General features: G+C 54.1%; 1 protein-coding gene across 2 annotated transcripts in view; it reads right to left on the bottom strand.

Annotated features, from left to right (window-relative positions):
- Positions 1-1,238: 1,238 nt before the first annotated feature.
- Positions 1,239-23,979, bottom strand: part of CNNM4 (cyclin and CBS domain divalent metal cation transport mediator 4) — a 50,077-nt gene continuing 27,336 nt past the window's right edge. Inside the window, exons 2-8 of one of the 2 annotated variants that reach the window (XM_017339876.3) lie at positions 14,527-14,670; positions 14,176-14,310; positions 10,737-10,906; positions 10,395-10,491; positions 8,895-8,957; positions 4,004-4,191; positions 1,239-3,750 (exon numbers count right to left, since the gene is read on the bottom strand). In XM_017339876.3, the coding sequence (XP_017195365.1) occupies positions 3,553-3,750; positions 4,004-4,191; positions 8,895-8,957; positions 10,395-10,491; positions 10,737-10,906; positions 14,176-14,310; positions 14,527-14,670 (995 nt within the window). In that variant the 3' untranslated portion in view covers positions 1,239-3,552. The remainder of the gene's footprint in view (positions 3,751-4,003; positions 4,192-8,894; positions 8,958-10,394; positions 10,492-10,736; positions 10,907-14,175; positions 14,311-14,526; positions 14,671-23,979) is intronic. The other variant, XM_002710030.5, reaches the window with a different exon arrangement.

A 23,979-nucleotide genomic window follows, 5' to 3' on the forward strand; every position in this document is an offset into this window, starting at 1 on the left:
ACAGCCAGGGCTGGGCCAGGCCAAAACCAGGAGCCAGAAACTCCACCCTGGTCGTCCATGTGGGTGGCAGGGACCCAAGCTCTTGGGCCGTTATCTGCAGCCTTCCCAGGCGCATTAGCAGAAAGCTGAGCGGCTGGGATTCAAAGATGGTATGCTGGCATATCACAAGCCACGGTTTAACTGGCTGTGCCACAATGCCTGCCCCACAAGTCTGTTTTTTAAATATACAGCAGTAAGTGCTATAGAGAAAAGCAGGGCAAGATAAGGAGACAGAGGGGTTGGGGAAGGGTTGGGAGATGCTGTTTGAGATGGGGGTAATCAGGGAAGCCTTCAACAAGGAGGTGACATTTGAACAGAGACTTAAAATAGGGAGTGAGCTTCACTCCACCCGGAAGAAGTGTCCTAAGCAAAGGAGACAGCAAGTCAAAAGGCCCTGGTGTGACCGTCTCCATAGGAGGTCTTCCTCACTGAACTCGCTGATGAGTCCGCAGCACCTGGCCCGTAGTGGGTCTTGGATGTGTGAAGCAGATGGAGCCCTCCTACGCACATTTTCTATTTGTTCCTCCTTTCTTCTGGAATATCCTCTTCCTTTTGTCACTTACCCAAGTGCCTCCCTTCCTCCAGACTCCCCAGTCTGTCTGCTCAAGTTAAGCCAGGATTGTGGAGCCCTGGCCTCAGTGTACTTGATCGCTCCCACCAGCCAGCAGCATCTACACGTGCTGGAAGAGGGGTCTGTGCAGCTGCGGCTTTGGGGTGGGTGCAGGGAAGTGACTGTCACTCAAGGCGTCCAAGGGATGAACACTTCAACTTTGAAACCACAACCGGCCCCGGAGTAGCGCCGCTGCAGCGTATAAAGACGCGATCATACTTCTGGATCAAGCTCCATTCACCCCTCTGCTCCCAGGAAAGGAAGGGGTGAGCTGCCCGTCCCAGGTGCGCCTCCAGCTGCTGCAGGTTAAGCCCCTGTGGCAGCTGGTTCACAGGCTGTGGCCATGGCCCGGGGCACTTCACCTGGATGTCTACCAGCACCTGCCACTCTGGACTCCTGTGCCAACAGCCTTGACCGTGGATCCATTTTGTAAATTAATTTCTGCTAGCCTCTCCCTGCTAAACGACCTAAGGATACTCTGCTGCCCCTTGTCCTGTCTTATGTGACAGCCAGCCACAGTCACTTCTGCATCTGTGACAGACAGGGAACACGGACACAACTCAAACATGCCAGGTGCAGCTCACCAAGATTTATATATATTTCATCTTTTATTACCAATCAAAAATAAATTCCATATATTGTTTAGCAAATATTATCATTGTTTTGTGACAAAAGACACAAGAGTCATAACAACAAAACTCCCCGAGAGTCAAACTCATAACAATGCCAAAATAAATCACAAAAATATACAAATTAAAATCTTACGCAAAATAAATAGGAGTTACTTGCTACGGTGGCTGTGACTTGCCTACCCATTTGGATGCCAGTTGCAAAGGTCTCCCTAACAAGGAAGACAAGCAGGGTGGGCCAGGTCCAGGGTATGGCTCAGCCCAAGAACCGGAGGTTGGAATAGGAAGTGAAAAATTGCACTGGGAGGAGGAAGTCATCGGACCAGTAATATTTGGAAATAATTATGACCCTCTACAAGAAGTGATTGTAACGGGGAAGGAACGGGGGAAGGACCACCTGTTGGTAGAAACTGTGTGTGCACAGAGGTAGCTGTGGAAGTGCGTACACCTGCTCCTTTTGCTGCACGCACACCCACTTGGGTGGGGCCGATGCATTTTGCTGTGCCTGCACACGGATCGCTCAGGAACGTGGCTCTGCCGGCTCTTACAAGGACTCGGGAGCAAGCTGCTCCTGCAGAAAACAAAGAGGTTTCCCTACCAGGGACCAAAGGTCCCATGTCTTTTTTTCCTTATGGATGAATGAGAACCCATGGGTGTCACCACCTACCGTTCAGGCTTTTAGGAGTAAATTCTGTGACTGAGGAAGCACTCAGACTGGCCAGGGGCAGGCGGCTGGAAAGCAGAGCACTTGGGGTGACAGGGCTCCGTGGACTGAGACAGGAGTGCGTGAATACTCAGGCGGGAGGCCCGCGGTCTCCTTTACCTGGATCTCAAGGCCCCAGCTTCTGTCCCACCTGACAGAAGGGCCGACACAGCCCTTGGTCCTACGGCCTCCCCAGCGGAAGCCTGGAGCTCTGTGGCAGGGTCAGGTCAGCCCAGGAAAAAGGCGCCGGGAAGGCTTTCCCACAGATGGCACCTTCCGTACAGGACCACTGGCTGCAGACAAGGCCCGTGTGACTGCCCAAGGATCTCGCAGGCACGGGGAAGGGGGGCCGCCAGCTGCATGCCTTTAGCAGAACTCTCTTTTCCTGAATTCCAAAGGTGGATGAACAAGGTCAGGTGAGCCTTGGGCCGCCGCAGAAGAAAGGGCAATTAGAACTTGCTCAGTGGCTTCCACCATGTCCTCTTGTCCCCAACCCCCGGGAGGAGTGAGGTTTGGGGATTAGAAACAGGAAGTTCCGGAAAGGGCTTCATGGCGACAGCTGAGCCTTGACTCTCCTTGTGAGGTGGCGGTGGGATTAGCTGCTAACAACACAGACGCCAGAGTCACCTTGACAAGTCACGTCCGACGTAGAAGATGCCAGCCCCACTGAGGGGGCAACCTTTGGTACGAGTGAGGGCAGGGCAGCAATCAGACAGGCCTGGGGCCCTACTTGATGCTCTGAGTCAGCCCCAGGACCAGGAGGAGGACATTGTCCCCAGGGCAGATGGGAGGCGGGGGAGAGTCCTCGGCTGAGCCCCGACTCACCGGGACAACCGGGGAGGCTCCTGGGTCCAGCGGTTGACAGGAGTACGTGTGCTCTTCTCTACAGCTAGATAATCGTGTCCCTGATCACAGTTATCCAGCAGCCCTCGGCCTTGGCGACTTCAGACCAGCCTCGGTGCACATGTCCACACCACTGATGTCAACACCACGTGGTGCTCTGCTTCCTGGGGACAGCCGCCTTCTTCCCGAGAGACAACTCGCCCCCAGCAGGCTCTGGGGTCCCACCTCTGCAGCTGGAGGTGGCGGCAGAGGTGGAGCAGGTGCAGGAAAGGGAGGGTGGGCTCCCTGAGTCAGGGACAGAAGCTGGGAGGTCACGGCTGGGAGCACATTATGGCTATTGCTTCCCGGGGTGAGATACCCTCCCCCTCCGGAAGAAAAAAAAAAGTTTGTATTTTTTTTAAATAAAGTTCCTTAACCCTGTCTTCCCTTCCCAAAATGATACTTAAAAAGAGGAGCACTAAGTCCCATTTAGAAATTCTTTCAGTAAAAAATTGCCTTTGCTCAAGGTAGCCAGCCCACTGTCCCACCAGTCCAGGCCAGGTAGCCACGGCCACCTCCGAGCTGGTCGGAGGCCCCCAGAGAGGCCAAATGCCCACACAGGGGCCATCTGGCTGCTCAGCTGGCTGGGCCATGGCCGTCTACCCTTCTGGCTGTACAGGCTCCCTCTCTTGATGCGGGCCCACTGGGGAGGCCCCCGCAGGGTGGGCGGGGGGCCCCGGGCCCTCCTGTCAGATGACGCTCTCGTGGGAGCCTTTGTGCAGCAAGGAGTTGCGCTCGTTGAGAAGCGTCGTCGTCTCGTCCACCACGGGCAGCTCACATTTCTCGGCAGGGCTGTCCATGCAGGTGGTGCACCCGTCCATGGGGAACTGAGGGCTGTTCTCCATGCGCGAGGCCAGCAGCCCGTTCTGGTACTGCTGCCTCGTGATCTGTGGGAGGACGGGGTGAGTCCATGCTGGGCGGGCGCTGGCAGGCAGACCCCCGCGCCAGCCCTGGGCGAGAGAGGCGCACCCAGGCAGAGCCTCTGGAAACCCTTGCAAAGAGGAGGACCAAGAGCAAGAAGCCAAAGCCCCCTGGGGCCTGGCCCTCGGGGCGGGTTTAGTGGGAAAGGCAGCAAGTGGCCAGTTCCAGAGCAGAGCGATGCAAACACGCAGCCGCACGCAGGACCTGGGAGGCACTCACCTTAATGTACTGCAGGTCCATCAGCGCCCGCACGCTGAAGTCAGAGATGTACTGGCCCAGGACGGAGCTACCGAACTGGTTGCTGCTGCCCGCCAAGGGGGTCGTAGCTGTGGTCGCAGCATCTGTGCGGTCCGGGTAACTGAGGGAGGCCGAGCGGCTAAGGGGCATGGGGTGGGCCGGGGAGCGGTCTGTAGGGGAGAGCAGAGCCATCAGCCCAGGAATCCTGGTGTCCGCTCCCAGCCATGGATGGAAGCCCAGGTGCAGGAAAATTCTTAGGGACACACAGAACCACACAAGATCTGACCTCATCAAAGCCAGAGTTAGTTTGTTTAGAAGTGGTGTGTAACACGTGCTAAAAAGTCTGCCAAATCAAATAAACCAACCAGAAAACAGAAACCAAAACACAGTTTACAGTTACCAAATGCCCCATTTCTCCGACAGCTCGTCACCCGGGGTGACACCATGATGACCCTCCCGTGGTGGACAAGCTGCTGCCTTTGTTTCAATACCAGCTTACTATGGCAAGTGACGTAAACCGTACACTTTTAAATGCACACATCCTAAAGCGCTCAGAGCTAAAGGCATCTCAGTCTACCCAAGCCTGTCCGCACCTCAGATGGCCTGGCAGACACAGCGAGCAGCTGTTCCTTCCCACAGGAACCCACAGGCCCTTTGAGTTCCAGGCTTTGCAAGTGGCACCTGGAGTAAAGGTGGTATGGCCTCTTCCTGCCGCTAGGGGCAGCACAGACCTCCTTCCGTGGGAAGGGGGAGGTGACTCCAGCTCAAAATTTTGAGGAAGGAGGGGCAGGCATCTAGCCTAGTGGTTAAGACTCCGGAGTCCCATGTCGAGGGCCAGGGGCTCCACTCCCAGTTCTGGTCCTCACTATAGCTGCTTGCTGAAAGAGACCCTGGAAGGCAGCACTGATAGCTCAAGGAACCGGATCTCGGCCCCCTACGTGGGAGACCTGGCCCCCGTGCAGATGGCAGCTCTCTCTGACTCCATTTTTCTGTCTCCCAAATAAGTAAGCAAAAATTCAAGCAAAAGAGGAAGGGAAAAGGCAGCTGCACACGTTGCGCATCATTAGCGTAGCTAGGAAAGCACGGAAAACACTGACATACACAGAAAAGCTCCTAGTGAAGGCACGCAGGCTTTTAAAGCCCAGAAAGTGGACCAAGCTCATCGGCTTAGTTACTACTATGTAGTACTATGTTAGCTGCTCTAACAAACGGCTACTGAAGAGCGTGAACGTGAACGCTGTGGCTCAATGACCAATAGGGCTTCCAACAGTACAGAAGAATTGAGTCATGGTCTCCCCTTGTGCTTAAGTAAAGCTTGACTTTCATTTATAAGAGTAGGAAACTACAGTCTATTTCAGGAACAAGAAATAAAGGGATCATTAGAGAACTATGTGCAATGCAAGTTCCTACCTTGAGTAATAACTTTGATAAACTTCTAGCGTAACAAAAAAAAAGAACGTTTATCTTTAATTAAAAAAAAAGATTTATTTATTTATTAGAAAGGCAGAGCATCAGAGAGAGAGAGAGAGAGAGAGAGAGAGAATCTTCCACCACTATCCATTCCCTAGATGGCTGCAAAAGCCAAGTCTGGGCCAAGCTGGAGCAAGGAGCCAGGAACTCCGTCTGAATCTCCCACGAGGGTGGCAGGGGCCCAAGTACTTAGGTCGTCTGCTGCTGCCTCCCCAGGAACATTAGCAGGGAGCTGGATGAGAAGCAAGTAGCTAAGACCTGAACTGGCACTCCAACATGGGATGCTGGGGTTGTAGGCCGCGGCTTAACCCATTGTGCCATAGTGCCAGCCCCAGAATGTTTTTAGTTAATGCTTATTGACACCCAGAAACAGGAACTGAATTTAAAACCAACACAAATTAGTGACATGACCTATTAAAGCTAAAGGCCCTAGTGGCTGGTGTTGTGGTCCAGCAGGTCACGCTGCTGCCTATGACAGCACCATCTCATTTAAGCACCAGTTTGAGTCCCAGCTCCTCCACTTTCATGCCAGCTCCCTGCTAATGCGCCTGGGAAAGCAGTGAAAGATGGCCCAAGCGCTTGGGCCTCTGCCACCCACATAGGAGACCTGGGTGGAGTCCCAGGTTCCTGGCTTTGGCCCAGTCCAGCCTTTACTGTTGTGGCTATTTGGGGAGTGACCAGTGGTACAAGATCTCTCTATCTCTCCCTCTCTCTGTAACTCTTTCAAAAAAGCAAAAAGCTAGAGATCCTGAAAATAAATAAATATACTAGAAGGTATGCCTCTGAGTAATGAAATGATGTTTTAGTTTCCCGATCTCCTAAATATGCTATATTGCTTTTATGATTAAAATAAAGCAATATCACAAAAACTAGGAAGTTTGACAAGGTTAATTATATCTCTTGGAAGAGTAGCCTAAGAAAATCATCTTAGGAGTGGGTGTTGTGGCACGGTAGGTTAAGCTGTCACTTGGGACACCATGTTCATATTGAAGTGTTTGGTTCAAGTCCTGGCTGCTCCACTTCCAATCTGGCTTCCTGCTAATGCATCTTGGAGGCTGCAAATGATGGCTCAAGGCTTGGGCCCTTGCCACCCATGTGGGAGACTCAGGCAGAGTTCCTGGCTCTTGGCTTCTGCCTGGCCCAGACCTGGCTGTTGCAGGCATTTGGGAAATAAACTCGCAGATGGAAAATCTCTCTCTCTCCGTCTCTCTCTGCCACTATACCTTTAAAATAAATAAATAAATCTTTAAAAAGAAACACAGAAAAAATTTTTGGCATAAGGAGATGTTATCTATAATAAAGACCCCCATGATTATGCATAAAGCAGAGAATTCATAAAGGGAGGCCCACCTGCTCGGTGCACACTGTGTGGATTTGACTAGTTTATGTTCCTGTATGAAGTAAAGACATCAGAATTCGAGACATGCATGCTTAACCCCCTGGCTAGCCGTGAACAGCAGCAAGTGCGGAAGAGGGAAGGAAAGCCGAGGTCACACTGGCGGGGTGTGAAGGGGAGTGCAACTTCCTCTAAGTCACTCTTTTATTTATTTTTGAAACAGAAGGTCAGAATAGCAAGGCAGGCTTTGGAACAATTAAGAAAAAAATTCCAGCTGTACAAATATGAAGTAGGAAACAAATGACTGAGGGTTTTTAGGGCTGCTGAGGTCCAAACAGCTCAAAGATGGCTATAATGTGGGGCAGGCACTTGGGGCAGTGGTTAAGATGCCACTTGGGAAACCTACATCCCACAGCAGAGTGCAGGGGTTCAACTCCTGACTCTACTTCAGATTCCAGCTTCCTGCTAATGTGTACCCTGGGAGGCAGCAGGCCATGGTTCAAGTGGCTGGGCCCCCCATCACCCACGTGGGAGACTCAGATTGAGTTCCGGGCTCCTGGCTTTGGTCTGGCCCAGGCCCGACTGTTGCAGGCATTTGGGGAGTGAACTACTGGATGAGAGTGCTCTCGCTCTCTCTCATTCAAATAAATAGAAATTAAAACAAAAAAGGTGTCTGTGAAACTTGTAATGTTCCTGACCCACATGGGGCTCCCCAGCCCAGGCCAGGATCTGCTGCGAGAGCAGCGCCAGCCCACACTATGTGGCCTCAGTGCACATGAGAATCCTAGCACACCTCACACTGAGTGAGTTTGGCCCTACACTACTCCCTCCAACTCCTAGGACAGCTATCAGAAGTGTGATATCTGGCTAGCACTGTGGCACAGCAGGTAAAGCGGCCGCCTGTGACATTGGCAAATCTTATGTGTGCCAGTTCGAATCCCGGCTGCTCCATTTCCAATTCAGCTCCCTGCTATGGCCTGTGGAAGATGGCCCAAAGTCCCTGGGTCCCTGCACCCATGTAGGAGATATGGATGAACCTCCTGGCTCCTGGCTTCTGCTTGGCTCAACCCTCACCACTGTGGCCACCTGATGAGTGAACCAGTGGATGGAAGATCTCTCTCTCTCTCTCTCTCTCTCTCTCTCTCCCTCAAACTCTGACTAAATAAATAAATAAAACTGTTTTAAAACATGATAGCAGGCAGGGTCCACCCAGTCCAGCTTGGCACCATGTCCAGAAAGAGCAAATGGCCTTTTTCTAAATTCTTTTCCAGCTAGAATAGGACATTTTAGTTGTAATAGAGAAAAAAAAAAAAGAAAGAAAGAAAGAAAGAAAGAAAGAAAGAAAGAAAGAAAGAAAGAAAGAAAGAAAGAAAGAAAGAAATAATAATGGAGCTCCAAGTAAACACTTTATATCAGCCCTGTCACCTCCTGCCCCTGACAGCTCTATGGAGGCTAGTATACGGATCATCCTCCTTTCCACGTGAGGCCCGGGGATGAACGGGTGTCATTTAGCTGTGACTGTGGAGGTGGTGTTTGAAGGGGGCCTGACACTGGGACTGTGCTGCTAACTGCCCTGTGCCACCTCTCCCGGGCACACAGACACAACGAGAGAACAGAAAGCCAAGGCTGTGAGGAAGGCTAAGCAGGTGCGAGAAGAAGCTGATGAGTGAGAAGTCACCCGGCCAAGGCCAGGGAGCGGCCTGCAGCAGGGGTGCAGAGCAGCTGCCCGGTCTCCTCCAGGCTTGCCCTTGCCCTTGGTGGGCAAGGCTGGCGAGTGCACACTTGGCCTGGCTGGGAGCAGTCCTCTATTCCCGGCCTGTCATCTGCGGGTATGTTTGTGTGTCTGTCTATAGGGGTTTGCACATGCATCTTCTCAGAGACTTAAGGACCTTTGGGGAGGCCCTTTGAGAACAAGGACAAAGCCACCCAGCAACTGGGCCCCAGGCCGGGCAGAGCCAGTACAAGGCAGGCTGGCCCCCAGGTGTGCCCAGAGGAGGAGTTAGTGCAGCTGCGGGGCAGCCAGGCGACAGGTGGCAGTGTGAACCTCTCTAGCCATGCCACATTTACCTGAGAGCCAGGAGAGCAAGGAGTTCCGCTTGCCAAGCGGACACCTGACCTGGGTTGACGGCGCTGGAGCAAAAGAGGAGGAGGGTCAGTATCCAGGGCCAGGTCAGGAGGCAGGACCCGGAGCCACAGGAAACAGCATGGAGAGACAGAGCTGATGGGAGCCCGGTACCACCAGCAGAGGGGAGCACAGTGGGAAGGGGGCGGAGCTCTGGCAGGAGGGCTGCTCTGCCCTACACCGAGGACAGAACTGATGCTGGAATGAGCCCAGAATCATCCCCCTCCCTCCGGGCCACCCACATCAGAACTGAGGGCTGAAGGGAGAAGGATGGAGCCAGGAAGCCTGGCCAAATCGCCAGGGCTGTGCAGCAGGGATGCAGCATCTGGGCAGTCACACATAACCACTCTCCTTCCACACAAGACCTCCCCAAGGCGGATGACGACAGGAGCTTCTGGGACAGGCAGGCAAGTCCTTCCCAGACCTCAGGCGTCCAGGCAGGGACCCCTACTCCAACTTGGTGCCTTATCCACCACCCCCGCCAGCAGCTGTGCCACCCTAGCTCATCCTGGTGGGGCACAGAGGATGCAGTGTCATTGCACACAGGTGTCCTGGCCCCCAACATGGCTTCCTTTGTGTCAAAGGACAGGTTCCCCAGGAGCCACAGCCACCCGCCCACCAGCACGGCCTGAGTATCACTGGTCAACCCCGCAGCAGGCTCCCGAGGTCAGGGTGCACATGGAGTGAGGAGCGAGTGGGGTTGGATTGTGGGCCCTGCCTGCTGGGCTCCCACCCTCAACACACAGCCTCTCTGGCAGGGGAGGAGAAGCAGAGTGTCTCTCCCCAGACCTCCCATAAGCACTCTTGGAGGGGACCCTGTTCCCCCTCTGGCTGCCCCCAAGTCCCTTTATTCCATCAGAACCAACCCTTAACCAAAGGCAGTGGCTAAGCCCCTGGAAAAGCTAAGACCATCTGTAACCCACCCTGCTAAACAGGCCCTGGCCTGGCTCCCAACTATGGGCGCTCTGGGTGCCCCAGTCCTCACCTCCGCCTGCTGTCACGGGCAGCAGGGGCACTGAGGCCGCCTGGCCCTGCCAGTCCATCCTGGTCTCCTTACACTTCTCTCACAGCGGGCCACGAGCGCTTCTGACTTCATGTAATAGCTACCTAAAGGCCTGTGACTTTCTGAGGCTCCCTGATGTGTCCTTTCCTACCCATAGTCCACCCCCCTGCCCTCCACGGCGGGTCTCCTCACCCTCTCAGGATACCCGCCTTGGTTGCCCAGGCCTTCGCTAAGAATTCCCTTCTCGTCTCTGTGACTTGGGCCTCTGGACCCCGTTGAAAGGGGCAAGTCACCCTGCTCTTCCAGGCCACCTCCTCTAGGCCCTGGCAGCCTGGCCCTCACCAATACACACACCACCGCCTCTCCACCCTCACTCCCACACCTTAAACCACCTCAGTTCTGGGATGCAGGAGAAAGGTGCAGGCCCAGCCCTATAACTCACCAGGGGGGACCGAGGTCAAGGCCATGGTCCCATAGTAGGAGAAGGCACCCGTCTCAAACTTCATGTTCTCCTTCCCTGCCTCCACCTCCACCTTCCCCTGGAAGAACACAAGGTCAGGGTTACAGGGAAGAAAAACAAGGCGGAGACAGGTGTGGCAGTGAGGCGCGGGAGTGGCGCAGCCAGCCGCAGGAGGCAGGGGTGGCCCAGAGTCCTGGCGTGCTCAGGGCTCTGCCCTGCAGGTGCAAGGCGGCCCCGGGGGAGAGGACGAGCACTGTGGGGCGAGCAGAGGCTGCGGGGCAGCAGAAGCTGGGGTGGGGAGTGGCCCGAGGAGGAGGCGCGCACCTGCAGGATGAGGATGAAGTAGTCGGCGGGCTTATTTCGGGTGTACAGGTAGTGGCGGACGTAGTACTTGTTGTGCTCATCGAACTTGAGCTCCTGTATGACGTCTGGGTACTTGAGCAGCCGCAGCAGGATCTTCTCCGATATGAGAGAGGGGCTGAACTGGGGGACCTCTGGAGGAGGAGAGAGGGGGGATTCACGCGGGGCCAGGCCAGCAGCCCGGGGGCTCGGTCACTGCAGCGGCAGCCCTGAGCTGAGCTGGTGCCCACTGGCTCAGGCACTCCCTCACTTCTGCTCCTGGCTGCTGACTGCTTAGACCCAAGTCTTCCGTCTGCCGGCGCTGGCCGGGATGGTGGCCCTGGTCCCAACAGCACATGACCTTGGGCTAACTATCTAACCTGTGCCTCAGTTTCCACATACATCAACTGGGGATAAAACCTCATTGGGTGGTTTGCGAGGTCAAATGGGATAACACAAATAAAGCACTTAGACACACTCCTGGCACGTGGGAAGTGCTTAATCAGTGTCCCTAGAATTACCAGGATCATCACTATGGGGACAGGCACTCGGTACAGAGGGCTAAGAAGCTGCCGGGAATGCTGGCATCCCATATCAGAGTGCAGGTTTAGAGTGCTGGCTGCTCCGTTTCTGATCCAGCTCCTTGCTTAATAAACGGCCCAAGTGCTTGGTCCCTACCACTCATGTGGGAGACTCAGATGGAGTTTCAGGCTCCTGGTTTCAGCTTGGACCAGCCCTAGCCATTGAAGCCATCTGGGAAGTGAACCAGCAGATGAAAGATCTTTCTCTGTCACTCTGCGTTTTGAGTAAAAAAAAAAAAGGGGGGGGTGGGAGGTGGGTAGAGTGGCACTGTGGCATAGTAGGCTAAGCCTCTGCCTGCAGTGCCGGCATCCCATATGGGCACTGGCCCCTGTCTTGGCTGCTCCTCTTCCGATGCAGCTCTCTGCTATGGCCTGGGAAAGCAGAGGAAGACGGCCCAAATGCTTAGGCCCCTGCACCCAAGTGGGAGACCTGTAAGAAGCTCCTGGCTCCTGGCTTCAGATTGGCCAAGTTCCAGCCATTGCAGCCATTTTGGGGAGTGAACCAGCAGATAGAAGACCTTTCTCTCTGTCTCTGTCTCTGCCTCTCTCTCTGTAACTCTGCCTCTCAAATAAATAAATTAAAAAGGAAAAACAGTAATATTTAAAAAAATTTACTATTGTTATCAACATTAATATTGTAGTAGCAAACATAAAGGAAAAAGAATGATCACACTGCTACCAACTGAGGGCTGGGAAGGAGGGTGGGTTGTGCAGAAGGGATGGAGGAGGCTGGTATTTCTCCAATCTGTCACCTAGGTCCTGGCGACTGAACCAGGGGTGAGAAAACAGAAATGTCACTGGTCTCGAGGTCAGTTCCTGCAGGGCCCAGCACACACAGGCAGGGGGCAGGCAGGAGACTGAGACCAGGGTGGAGCACAGGCTCTTCGGGCGCATGGGCAGGCAAGGGGCGAGTTCCAGCAAGTGGAGGGCCCCCTTCTCCTTACTGATCTCCGAGGTGCCCTCTCAAGGACTTCAGGCTTATTGCAAAAGTAACTCTGGGGTGGGGGGTGGGGGGGGTGGGGGGGGATGCGCGCACTGTGGTGCAGTGCGTTAATGCCCTGGCCTGAAGTGTCGGCATCCCATATGGGCGCTGGTTTGAGTCCCGGCTGCTCCTCTTCTGATCCAGCTCTCTGCTATGGCCTGGGAAAGCAGTACAATATAGCCCAAGTGCTTGGCCCCTGCACCCACATGGGAGACCTGGAGGAAGCTCCTGGCTCCTGGCTTCGGATCGGCACAGCTCTGGCCGTTGCAGCCAATCGGGGAGTGAACCAGCGGATGGAAGACCTCACTCTCTCTCTCTCTCTCTCTCTCTCTTTCTCTGTGTAACTCTGACTTTCAAATAAGAAAAATAAATCTTTAAAAAAAAAGAAAAAGTAACTCTGGGGGTAGGCGTTTGGCACAGCAGTTAAGTCCCAGCTTGGGACACCCACATCCCATACTGGAGTGCCTGGTTCGAGTCCAGCCTCCTCCTAATACACACCCTGCAAGTACCTGGGTGCCTACCATCCGTGTCAGATACCCAGATGGAGTTCTGGGCTCCTCACTTCAGCCTGGTCCAGCCCTTGCAGTTAAAGAACCAGTGGTTGGAAGGTCTCTGTCTCTCTCTTTGCCGCTGTCTCTCTTTGCTTTTTTTAGTTTCGTTTTTTTAATTTTAAGATTTATTTATTTACTTGAAAAGCAGTTACAAAGAGAAAGAAGTCTTCCATCTTCGGGTTCACTCCCCAAATTGCTACCATGGCCAGGGCTGGGAACTCCACCCAGGTCTCCCACATGGCTGGCAGGGGGCCAAGCACTTGGGCCATCCTCCATTGCTTTCCCAGGTGCATCAGCAGGGAGCTGGATGGGAAGTGAAGCAGCCGGGACTCTGACACTCACATGGGATGCCAGTATTGCAGGCAGGAACTTAACACACTGCATCACAACACCAGCCCCTCTCTCTCTTTTTTTTTTTTTTTTTTTTTTTTTTTTTTTTTTTTTTTGACAGGCAGAGTTAGACAATGAGACACAAAGACAGAGAGAAAGGTCTTCCTTCCGTTGGTTCACCCCCTAAATGGCTGCTACATCCAGTGCGCTGTGCCGAGCCGAAGCCAGGAGCCAGGTGCTTTCTCCTGGTCTCCCATGTGGGTGCAGGGCCCAAGCACTTGGGCCATCCTCCACTGACTTCCCAGGCCACAGCAGAGAGCTGGACTGGTAGAGGAGCAACCGGGACAGAACCGGCGCTCCAACCAGGACTAGAATCCGGGGTGCCAGCGCCGCAGGCACAGGATTAGCCTAGTGAGCCATGGCGCTGGCCCCCTCTCTCTTTTTCTGCCTTTCAAACAAATTATAAATAAATAAGTGTTTCTTAAATTGTTTTTGACAGATAGAATTAGACAGTGAGAGAGATATACAGAGAGAAAGGTCTTCCTTCTGTTGGTTTACCCCCCAAATGGCCGCTACAGCCAGAGCTGCGCCAATCTGAGGCCAGGAGCCAGGTGCCTCTTCCTGGTCTCCCATGCGGGTGCAGGCACCCAAGCACTTGGGCCATCTTCCACTGCCCTTCCGGGCCACAGCAGAGAGCTGGACTGGAAAAGGAGCAACCGGGATTAGAACCTGGCACCCATATGGGATTCTGGCACTGCAGGCGGAGGATTAGCCAAGTGAGCCATGGCACTAGCCCAATAAGTATTTTTTGAAAAACAAAAAAGTTAAGTTGGCTGCTCCCTGGAAGCCTGCAGTGTAAGCCCTAGGGAGGAGGGAGGTGCACTGTGCCTTCCAGGGGCCTGGCGCTGTCCTGGCACCTGCTGCCCCTCTCCCCTGCCTGCACTTCCACCAACACCACTTGGCCCTCTCTGTGCTCCTACCCGTGGCCAGGAAGCGATGAGCGGCCAGGAGGAGCTGGGGCGAGATTTTCACTTTGAGTTCGTTGTCAGCATCCTTGAAGGCTGAGAAGTCACGCTTGTTCTTCTCAGACACTCGTTTCCGGCTCCGGTTGTCAGCTGCGAGAGAAAGAATCTGGAACTCAGAGCTGACTAGAACCCCCTCCGCCCCTCCCCCCACCCCACACGCCAGCAGCTCCGGCCCGAGGACCAGCGCAGCCTCCTGTCCCGGCTCCCACGGGCTCGCTGCTCGCCGGGGCCTCTCCACCCAGGAGCCCCAGGCTTCTGGGTCCAGGCAAGATGGGGGCTGTGGCCCGTGGAGAGAGCTGAACTCACTGTACATGTCCGACTCGTCCAGGATCTCGGACTTGATGATCTCCTCGATGACGTCCTCCAGGGTGACCAGGCCCAGGACCTCGTAGAAGGGGTCTCCCTCCCCCTCGTTGTTCACCTTCTGCACGATGGCCAGGTGGGACTTCCCTGCGGGGACAACGGGAGCACAGGCGCCAGGCATGAGACTCTCTCCACCAAACACGGGCACGCTGACGGTCGTGAGTCACAGGGGTGGAGGCCTGCCGGGGTGCGTCCCCTTTCCCGCATTTTCTGACGTTTCCGTGGCAAACAGATACTGCTTTTATGAGGAGGAAAACCAAGCTCCTTTTTAAAGGCATTCCGTTAAAGAGCACTTGTTTAAAACTGGCAAGGCCCTGCCTGATGCCACTCAGCACGGGCTCCTGGGGCTCCCGGACCAGGAAAAGACCCGCACTGACCAGACGGGACAGCTGCACGCAGAGGGTCCCACGCTGCCCACTCGCACAGGGCCACAGGGCCTTGGGGCCACAGTCAAGCTCCTTCGCGGGACTGTCCTTGGCAAGCTCCCTTGCTGGGACCCAGGGGCTGCAATACCGCCCCAAGCAAAGGCTCCCAGTTCCCAAAGCCATTACCAAATTAGCCCACTGCAATTAGGTCGGCAGAGACGATAATTAGAGAGGCCACCCCTGACCTAATCTAACACAGGAGAAAGTGTGGAGCCAGGGGCAGGGCGGGACCCTCCACAGAAGCCGCGTGGGTGGCAGCGCTTCCAGGCTCCTTTTCGGGGTGCCCCCTGCTCTTATGCCACAGCCCCAGTGAGAGACAAAAGGGGGGCACCAGGAAGGGTATGGAACTGTGTGCACCTGGGGAAAGAGAGAAGCCCTGGGAGACTGGACAAGGGGCTTCCCCCATACCATCCCCCTTCACAACCCACCTGTGGGGGCCCCTCTCTGGGGACTGGACACTCTGTCCAACTCCCGGGGGGAGAGGATGTTTTCCTTGTCTTTAAGATCACAGAACCTCCGTGCCTCCTAACCCCCAGCTCCAGGATGGGCTCTTCACAACTCCCAGGGGCCTCTAAGGGGAAACCCAGAATGCAAGGGCTCCTGGGTCAGGTGAAAAATGAACACTGTGAGGCCGACGCTGTGGTGTAGTGGGTAACGCTGCCACCTGCGGTGACGACATCCCATCCCATATGGGTGCCGGTTTGAGTCCCAGCTGCTCCACTTCCTGACCAGCTCTCTGCTATGGCCTGGGAAAGCAGTGGAAGATGGCCCAGTCCTTGGGCCCCTGCACCCACATGGGAGATCTGGAAGAAGCACCTGGCTCCTGGCTTCAGATTGGCCCAGTTCTGGCCGTTGCGGCCATTTGGGGAGTGAACCAGTGGATGGAAGGCCTTTCTTTCTTTCTGATTCTGTCTCTATAACTCCACCTTTCAAATAAATAAATAAATCTTTAAAAAAAAAATAAGATCATGGCGCAGCCCATGTGATGCGGCAGGGCGGGTGGTGCTTTGTGAGTCGCTGACACATGTATGAGCACTTCCCACTACAGCTGAGGTCAGAACGGCTTTAGCACCTTGCTGGACAGAACCGTGGCTGGCCTTGATCAAACATCCCCTCCTACAGAGACAGGACAACAAGTGCCGAGGGATCGGCCGGGCTCCCCGGGCAGGGCAGCAGCCAGTCAGCCCAGGGCCCCTGGAGTCTGCTCGGGGCTACCAGGATCTGAGAACTAAGAAATGCACCAGATAAACTATGTCGCCAAACGGGACAGAAAGGAAAGCAAGGCAGCTTTTCCCACTCTGGCATCCCCAAAAGGGACAAACAGGCCTTCCACTTACTCCGCTGGTGGTCAGGTGAGAGGGTACAACATTTCAGGAGGCCAGCTGGGCAGGATGTCTTGACATTACGGGCTCCTAACCTTGGACTCGGAAACTCCTGTTCCAGGAGCTCCCCCTCCAGAGAGGGCACCTTCACAAAAGCAATGGGGAATCGCTGCAACATTCTTTTTTTTTTTTTTTTTTTTTTTTAATTTTTTTGACAGGCAGAGTGGACAGTGAGACTGAGAGAGAGAGAGAGAGAGAGAGAGAGAGAGAAAGGTCTTCCTTTGCCTTTGGTTCACCCTCCCATGGCCGCTGCGGCCGGTGCACCGAGCTGATCCGATGGCAGGAGCCAGGTGCTTCTCCTGGTCTCCCATGGGGTGCAGGGCCCAAGTTCTTGGGCCATCCTCCACTGCACTCGCTGGCCACAGCAGAGAGCTGGCCTGGAAGAGGGGCAACTGGGACAGAATCCGGTGCCCTGACCGGGACTAGAACCCGGTGTGCCGGCGCCGCAAGGTGGAGAATTTTCCTAGTGAGCTGCGGCGCCGGCCTGCAACATTCTTTTTAATGGCCCCAACCCAGTGGCCACGGGGCATGAGCCCAACACGGGGGCCGCAGCTGCTCCAGGGAGGACACCATACAGCTGATGGACAGGATGTGGCAGACACTGATACAGGCAAGAAAGCAACGAGGACCAAGAACCCTGCCCATCCTACCTTTTGGGTGGACTAGCCAAGGCTGAAAATAACCAACACAGCTGCTGACCGAATCCCGGCCATGACGTAGAGCCCATAATATCATTATAATAAAATTATCATGGCTGACACGCCCACCGGGCACCTGACAACCTGACACTTCCCAGACTTCCAAGTGGCAAGAAAATGGGTGGAACTCACAGCCCACCCCCTACGAAGACTCAGTACCTCCAGATCATAAGGGATAACCTCACACTCTGCCAAGCGTGCTCTCAGGTGTGCTTTCACTCGGCAAACAAATCCCTCTCCACCGTATCTTGCTGTGGCTGCTCCTTGAATTCCTTCCCGTGTCAGAGGCAAGAACCTGGACCCCGCCATCCAACAACAGATCCCAAGACAGCTCTTGCTGGAAGAGCAGGCTAAAGGTAGGGCCTGCACAGCAACCAAGTGGGGCGCTCAGACGTGCCTGGACAACAGAGGCCCCCTTTGGAGGGTGTGGAGCTTGTGGGAGGAGCCTTGAGATCCCTTCTCTACTGTTCTGTTGATGGGCATATTTTACTTAAGCTTTACTTATGATGTTGGAAGAGGGGGGAGATACAGAGAGAGAAATCTTCCATCTGCTGGTTCACTCCCCGATGGCCGGGACTGGGCCAGACCAAAGTCGGGAGCCGGGAGCTTCATCCTGGTCTCCCACATGGGTGGCAGGGGCCTAAGCACTTGGGCCAGCCTCTGCTGCTTTCCCAGGTGCATTAGCAGGGAGCAGCTGGGACTCAAAACAGCACTCATATAGGATGCCCGTGTCACAGGTGGCGCCTTAACTTTGTGTCACCACCCTGGTCTCTATAATTTTTTTTTTTTTTTGACAGGCAGAGTGGACAGTGAGAGAGAGAGACAAAGAGAAAGGTCTTCCTTTGCCGTTGGTTCACCCTCCAATGGCTGCCGCAGCTGGCACGCTGCAGCTGGCGCACCGCGCTGATCCGAAGCCAGGAGCCAGATACTTATCCTGGTCTCCCATGGGGTGCAGGGCCCAAGCACTTGGGCCATCCTCCACTGCACTCGCTGGCCACAGCAGAGAGCTGGCCTGGAAGAGGGGCAACCGGGACAGAATCCGGTGCCCCGACCGGGACTAGAACCCGGTGTGCCGGCGCCGCAAGGCGGAGGATTAGCCTAGTGAGCTGCGGCACCGACCTGGTCTCTATGATTTTTTTAAAACTGCAAAACAAGTTGAGGGAATAAAGCGAAGGGGGACAACAGGAAGGCGACAGGAGCGTCTGGGTGGGCGAGGACCCCCGTGCAGGCGATGGGGGAGCGTCCTCTGCCGAGGTTAACTGTCCTGCCCTCGCTCTGGAAGCTCGGATGCCACAGGCTCAGACTAAATCCTGGCCAGTAAACAGTCACGGGTTGCGCTGGCCTCACGAGGAAAGGTTGGCAGCTTCTCTCAAGGGCAGAAACATCCCTCAAGTGGGCGAAATGAGCTGAAGCCCCGGGCAAGGTCTTGGTGCCACTCCAGCTCAGCTGCCTCCTCTGAGGCCTCTTTGTTCCCGGGAGTCACCGCTGCGCGTGGGCGCCCTCTGGCGGCAGCCGTCTGCGCGACAGGCACCGGGTAGGCGTGCAGCCCTGGGCACTGCGGATGCCAGCACCTTCACCCTTGCTGGGCCTGCTAGGAGCTCCGGGCACTGGCGCTGCTGATGGCTGGCTGGCTGGGGCTGCACACCGGGTTCCTGCCTAAGGGGCCAGTCGTTCCTCCTCTGCTGGGCCAGACAAGGTCCCCTGGGCTGTGTTGGCCTTTTTCTAATTTGTTTGCCCAGAGGGGGCATGTTTTCATCCTCATCCTGTCAGGATGACAGGGTCTCACTCTCAGATGGCCTGCTGACCACAGGGTCACTCCCTCCCTGCTCCTGACAATCCTTCCTCCCCTGGGCATCCCAGACACGCCCTCCCTGTGTTCCTGACCTCAGCGGTCACCCCTCTCCCCAGCTTCTAATGCCGAGCCCTGGCACCTGGTCCCTTACTTCAAACACAACGCCCAGGGCAGCTCCACCCTGGCCTTGCAGGGGATCAGCCTGAGGGGGGGTGGGCCTGGCCGCCTCTCTTTACTACTCTACACCCACTCAGCAGCAGAACCAGGAGAAGAAGGATACAGAATAAACAGTTATTCGATGTTTTAGTAACTGAGCGGTTTCTACTTTATACCTCAGAAATCACTGCTAACTGAAGAATCATTTTAAAATAAGTGGATCAGGGCCGGTGCTGTGGCATAGTAGGTCAAGCTTCGGCCTGCAGGGCCGGCATCCCATATGGGTGCCAGTTCGAGTCCTGGCTGCTCCACTTCCGATCCAGCTCTCTGCTGTGGCCTGAGACAGCAGTAGAAGATGGCCCAAGTGCTTGGGCCCCTGCACCCACGTGGGAGACCCGGAAGAAGCTCCTGGCTCCTGGCTTCAGATTGGCCCAGCTCTGGCCACTGTGGCTATCTGGGGAGTGAACCAGCGGATGAAAGACCTCTCTGTTTTTTTGCAACTCTGCCTCTCAAATAAATAAATAAATCTTAAAAAAAAAAATAAGCAGATCAACTTGAGGTTTACTTTTATGATTTTCATTATATGGAACTGAACTCTAACAAGAAACTATTGTAATGAGCCATCTCTTGGGGGTGGCTGGGGAGAGAAATGAACATTTAAATAACACAGCTGCAGCTGGAAAATCTCATATTTTTCAAAGTCTGAATGATGAAGTCAATACAGCGAAATTTTCATCGTTGGTTGAGCCACATGAAATTGCAATATTTGATAGTTTTTGACCAAAAACTGCAATTTCATGGTTTGGTTTAACAGTATAGGACATTCGGGATGGCTTTTGTTTTCTTTTTTGTACTTTTCTTTATAATTCCAAATTTCCATAACAAATACTATTAATTTCATAATCAGAAATATATTAAAGTAATTTTTAAAAAAATCCTAGCACTACTTGTTCTGGGAATCCAGGTTCCTGAGCCTTCCTGAATTTAAGTGCTCCCACAAAGGGCTCCCAGAAAGGAGCACCTGGAAGCCCGCTGGCCCCTCCGACTGCCCGACTGGGGACTGCCCTGGGCCTCACCTGGCAGTCCGCCTGCCCAACCCGCCCTTGCTAACCTTTGTCCTGGAGCAGCCAGCTAGGACTCCCCCCACCTGCTAGAGAATTGCAGGTGAGGCCTCTAGACACCCTAGAGACAGCCCTCAGGCAGGCAGTCACACCCCCACCACACACATACACACCTGCCAGGTCACCAATCAGAGGGCAGGCAATGAGCGGACCCACAACCTGCTTGAGGCCATGGGCAGCCACTCCCACTCCTTGGCCTCCCTTGCAACGCTTCTCCTTCTGACCTTGGCTCACACGTGGCTATCCCCAGCCCCAGCCCCCAGCCCGCTTCCTCCCATAGCATCAGCTGCCCAGCGTCCATCTCCCACTGACCAGGCTACAGCCCAGGGAGCGTTGTGCTGGACAGTCACTACCACTCATGCTGCCCCCGCATGACCTTCCGGCCACAGCAGGTGCTCTGAACCCTCGGCTGGCTACAGAAAGGTCTCCAGGGGCACCAGAAAGCCCAGTCCCCATCCTACACAATGCCCATTTTAGCAAACTGCCAGGATCCCCTTCCCCCATGCAAACAAAAGGTAACAATCTTTAGTCTCTCAAAGTCCATAAGGAAACATTCCTAGATGCTGGGCTTCAAGTGCACATGGGCACTGGTGAGAGGCCCCACTCATTGGCTCAGCTGCCTTTCTCATAGGGAAGACACCAAGGACCCCAGATCAAACAAGGGGTCCCACCATTGGATACGGATCCTTGATACCTTCCCCACTAGCTGTCCCAGGAAGTTCCAGTCTCTTATATCCCAGGTTCCCAAGAATGACCCCAAGCTCTCAGGTTCTCCCTAGGAGGGGGGTCTGGCCTGGCTGCCTGCACACCATAGCCTTGTGCCCTGGGCTGCACCTGCAGACATTGTGGGTCCCCTGACTGCCTGGCAATCCCCTCCTTGCTCCTCCCTTTGCCCAGGCTTGGGCAGGATTAAGCTGGTTATTAATAGTGCTGACCTCAACCAGCAGGCGCAGCAGCGGCCCAGCCCGGCCAGAAGGCAGAGCCAGAGGAGGAGAGGTGCCAGCCAGACAAGCGCCTGGCCTTCCAGCCTTGGGGAGGTCCGGCCAGGTTCATCCACAGTCCCAAGCAGGCCTCACTGTCCTCCCTGCCTCCCAGAGAAGCAGCTGTCGGTCAGGACTGTCAGTCCAAGCAACGGCCAGGAGACCAGAGGCTGCGGAGCCCCAGCAGGCAGCCCATACCCAAGATCTCTGGGTCCCTGGACACCCTGGGTCTCCCAGCCTGGGAAGAGACAAAGGTAAAGCTGCCTGAGCACCCCAGGGGAGACCCCTGTGTGGCCTGCAACTCCAGGGGCCTGCAGGGGCACAGCAGCACCCGAGGCTCAAGCCAGGGTGCCGGGGGTCTGCACAAAAGTCTTCTCTTAATAAACTGCCACTGGCTGGTTGTCACAGAGCTGTCCCTGGAGCTGGCAGGGAGACGGGCCCAACTGTACAAATCACTGCTTCCACGGCAGGTAGGCGCTGCTCTGTCCTCAATTTTGATATAAAGTAAAATATATTCACTATAGGACTTATAGGCACTAAAATAGCGTGGTGTGGGAGGGCAGTGTTCGGCATAACGATTAGGATGTCACCTGGGGCCCCTGCACCCCACATTCGAGTGCTTGGTTTGAGTCCTGAATACTGTGCTCCGGATCCAGCTTCCTAAGGCTCGCTCTAGGAGACAGCAGGTGATGTCCCTGCCACCCAGGCAGGACAGCCAGATGGGGTGTCAGGCTCCTGGCTCCACTGTGGCCTGGTCCCGACTATTGCAGGCATTTGGGGAGTGAAGCAGAGGATAGAAAATCTCTCTCTATCTCTCTCTCATCTCTGTCTCTGTCTCTCTTTCAAATAAAATGAAAATAAATGTTTTAATTAAAAATAAAATAGTGTGGTATTGTAGAAAATAATACAAAGCATCAGAAATAAACTCCAGCAAATTGAGAACACTATACATAGTAACCCTGTCATTTTATTTTATGTATCATTTTTATTTATTTACTTGAGAGGCAAAGAGGATGGGGTATGGGAGGGGGCAGTGTTTGTAGATGGACAGAGTGCTTCACTCACCAAAAGCTCACACCAGGGGAGACCGAGATGCAATCCAGGTCTCCTACATGGGAGGCAGAAACTCAATGACTGGAGCCGTCACCACTGCCTCTTACGGTCTGCACTAACAGGAAGCTGGAGTCAGGAGTGGAGGCAGAACCCGAACCCAGATCCTCCAGTTTGAGCCATGAGCACTTTGATCTCCAGACCAAATGCCTACCCCATAAACTTGGCATTTTTTTTTAAAGATGTATTTTTATGTGAAAAGCAGAGTGACAGAGAAAAAGAGAGATTGAGAGAGATTTTTGTTCACTCCCTAAATGGCTCTAACAGCCAGGGTTGGGCCAAGCCAAAGTTAGGAGCCCAGAATTCCATGCAGGTCTCCCACATGCGTGGGCGGCAGGGGCCCAAACACTTGGGTCATTCTCTGCTGTCTTTCCAGGAGCAGCAGCACAAAGACAGACCGGAAGTGAAACCAAAACCACCACCACTCCATTATGGGATGTCGGCCTCACACACACAGCTTAACCCACAATGCCGGCCCCAAACCTGGCAATTTAAATCAAAGGAGAAAAAGAGATGATTTTTGATGAAAGGTTATAGGGCTAGGTTTGCTAACTGGTCCTGTATCATTGTTTTATACAAGCCTTTATCAGTCAATGGAAAAAAAAAAAACAGTCTAATTTTAAACACAAATACAATAAATACAAATTAAAACCAAGACAATACAAAATTTAAAAAATGAACTATCACTGGCCAGTGCCGCCTCTCACTAGGCTAATCTTCCGCCTGTGGCGCCGGCACTCCAGGTTCTAGTCCTGGTTGGGGCGCTGGTTCTGTCCTGGTTGCTCCTCTTCCAGTCCAGCTCTCTGCTGTGGCCCAGGAAGGCAGTGGAGGATGGCCCAAGTGCTTGGGCCCTGCACTCTCATGGGAGACCAGGAGGAAGCACCTGGCTCCTGGCTTCGGATCTGCGCAGCGCGCCGGCTGTGGCAGCCATTTGGGGGGTGAACCAATGGAAGGAAGACCTTTCTCTCTCTCTCTCACTGTCTGACTCTGCCTGTCCAAAAAAAAAAGAGCTATCACTTTTTTTTAAACCTATCATACCTGCCAAGATTACAGCAGTAATCTCAGTGCTGGGAGGAAAACTGCCCAGTTTTTCTTCAGGAATTTGACAGTTTGTGTCAAAATCTAAAATGTACAAGACCTTGAACTTGGTTATTTCTTCCACCCCAAAAAAGTGATTTTTTTTTTTTTTTTGACAGGCAGAGTTAGACAGTGAGAAAGAGACAGAGAGAAAGGTCTTCCTTCCACTGGTTCACCCCCCACAAATAGCCGCCTCGGCAGGCACACTGCGCTGATCTGAAGCCAGGAGCCAGGTGCTTCCTCTTGGTCTCCCATGCCGGTGCAGGGCCCAAGCACTTGGGCCATCCTCCGCTGCCTTCCCAGGCCACAGCAGACAGCTGGACTGGAAGAAGGGCAACCAGGACAGAACTGGCGCCCCAACTGGGACTAGAACCCGGGGTGCAGGCAGAGGATTAGCCTAGATTAGCCTAGTGAGCCACGGCGCTGGCCAAGAAACTGATCTTCAGAACAAAGGAAATACCCAAGCCTTCATGGAAGGTGTGTCCAGGAGATCAGCGTTATTCCTATCACCAAACTGCAGTCACTAAAAAGGCTGACTCAGACATAATTTATTTAAAGAGGTGGTGATTCAGAGTTTATATGAAGCAAAAAGTTATAAAATAGTACAGTAGGAGCAATTACTGTTTTTTATTTTTGTTTAATGCATTTTATATCC

The sequence above is a fragment of the Oryctolagus cuniculus genome, chromosome 2, assembly GCF_964237555.1.
Source record: "Oryctolagus cuniculus chromosome 2, mOryCun1.1, whole genome shotgun sequence".
Taxonomy (NCBI): Eukaryota; Metazoa; Chordata; class Mammalia; order Lagomorpha; family Leporidae; genus Oryctolagus; species Oryctolagus cuniculus.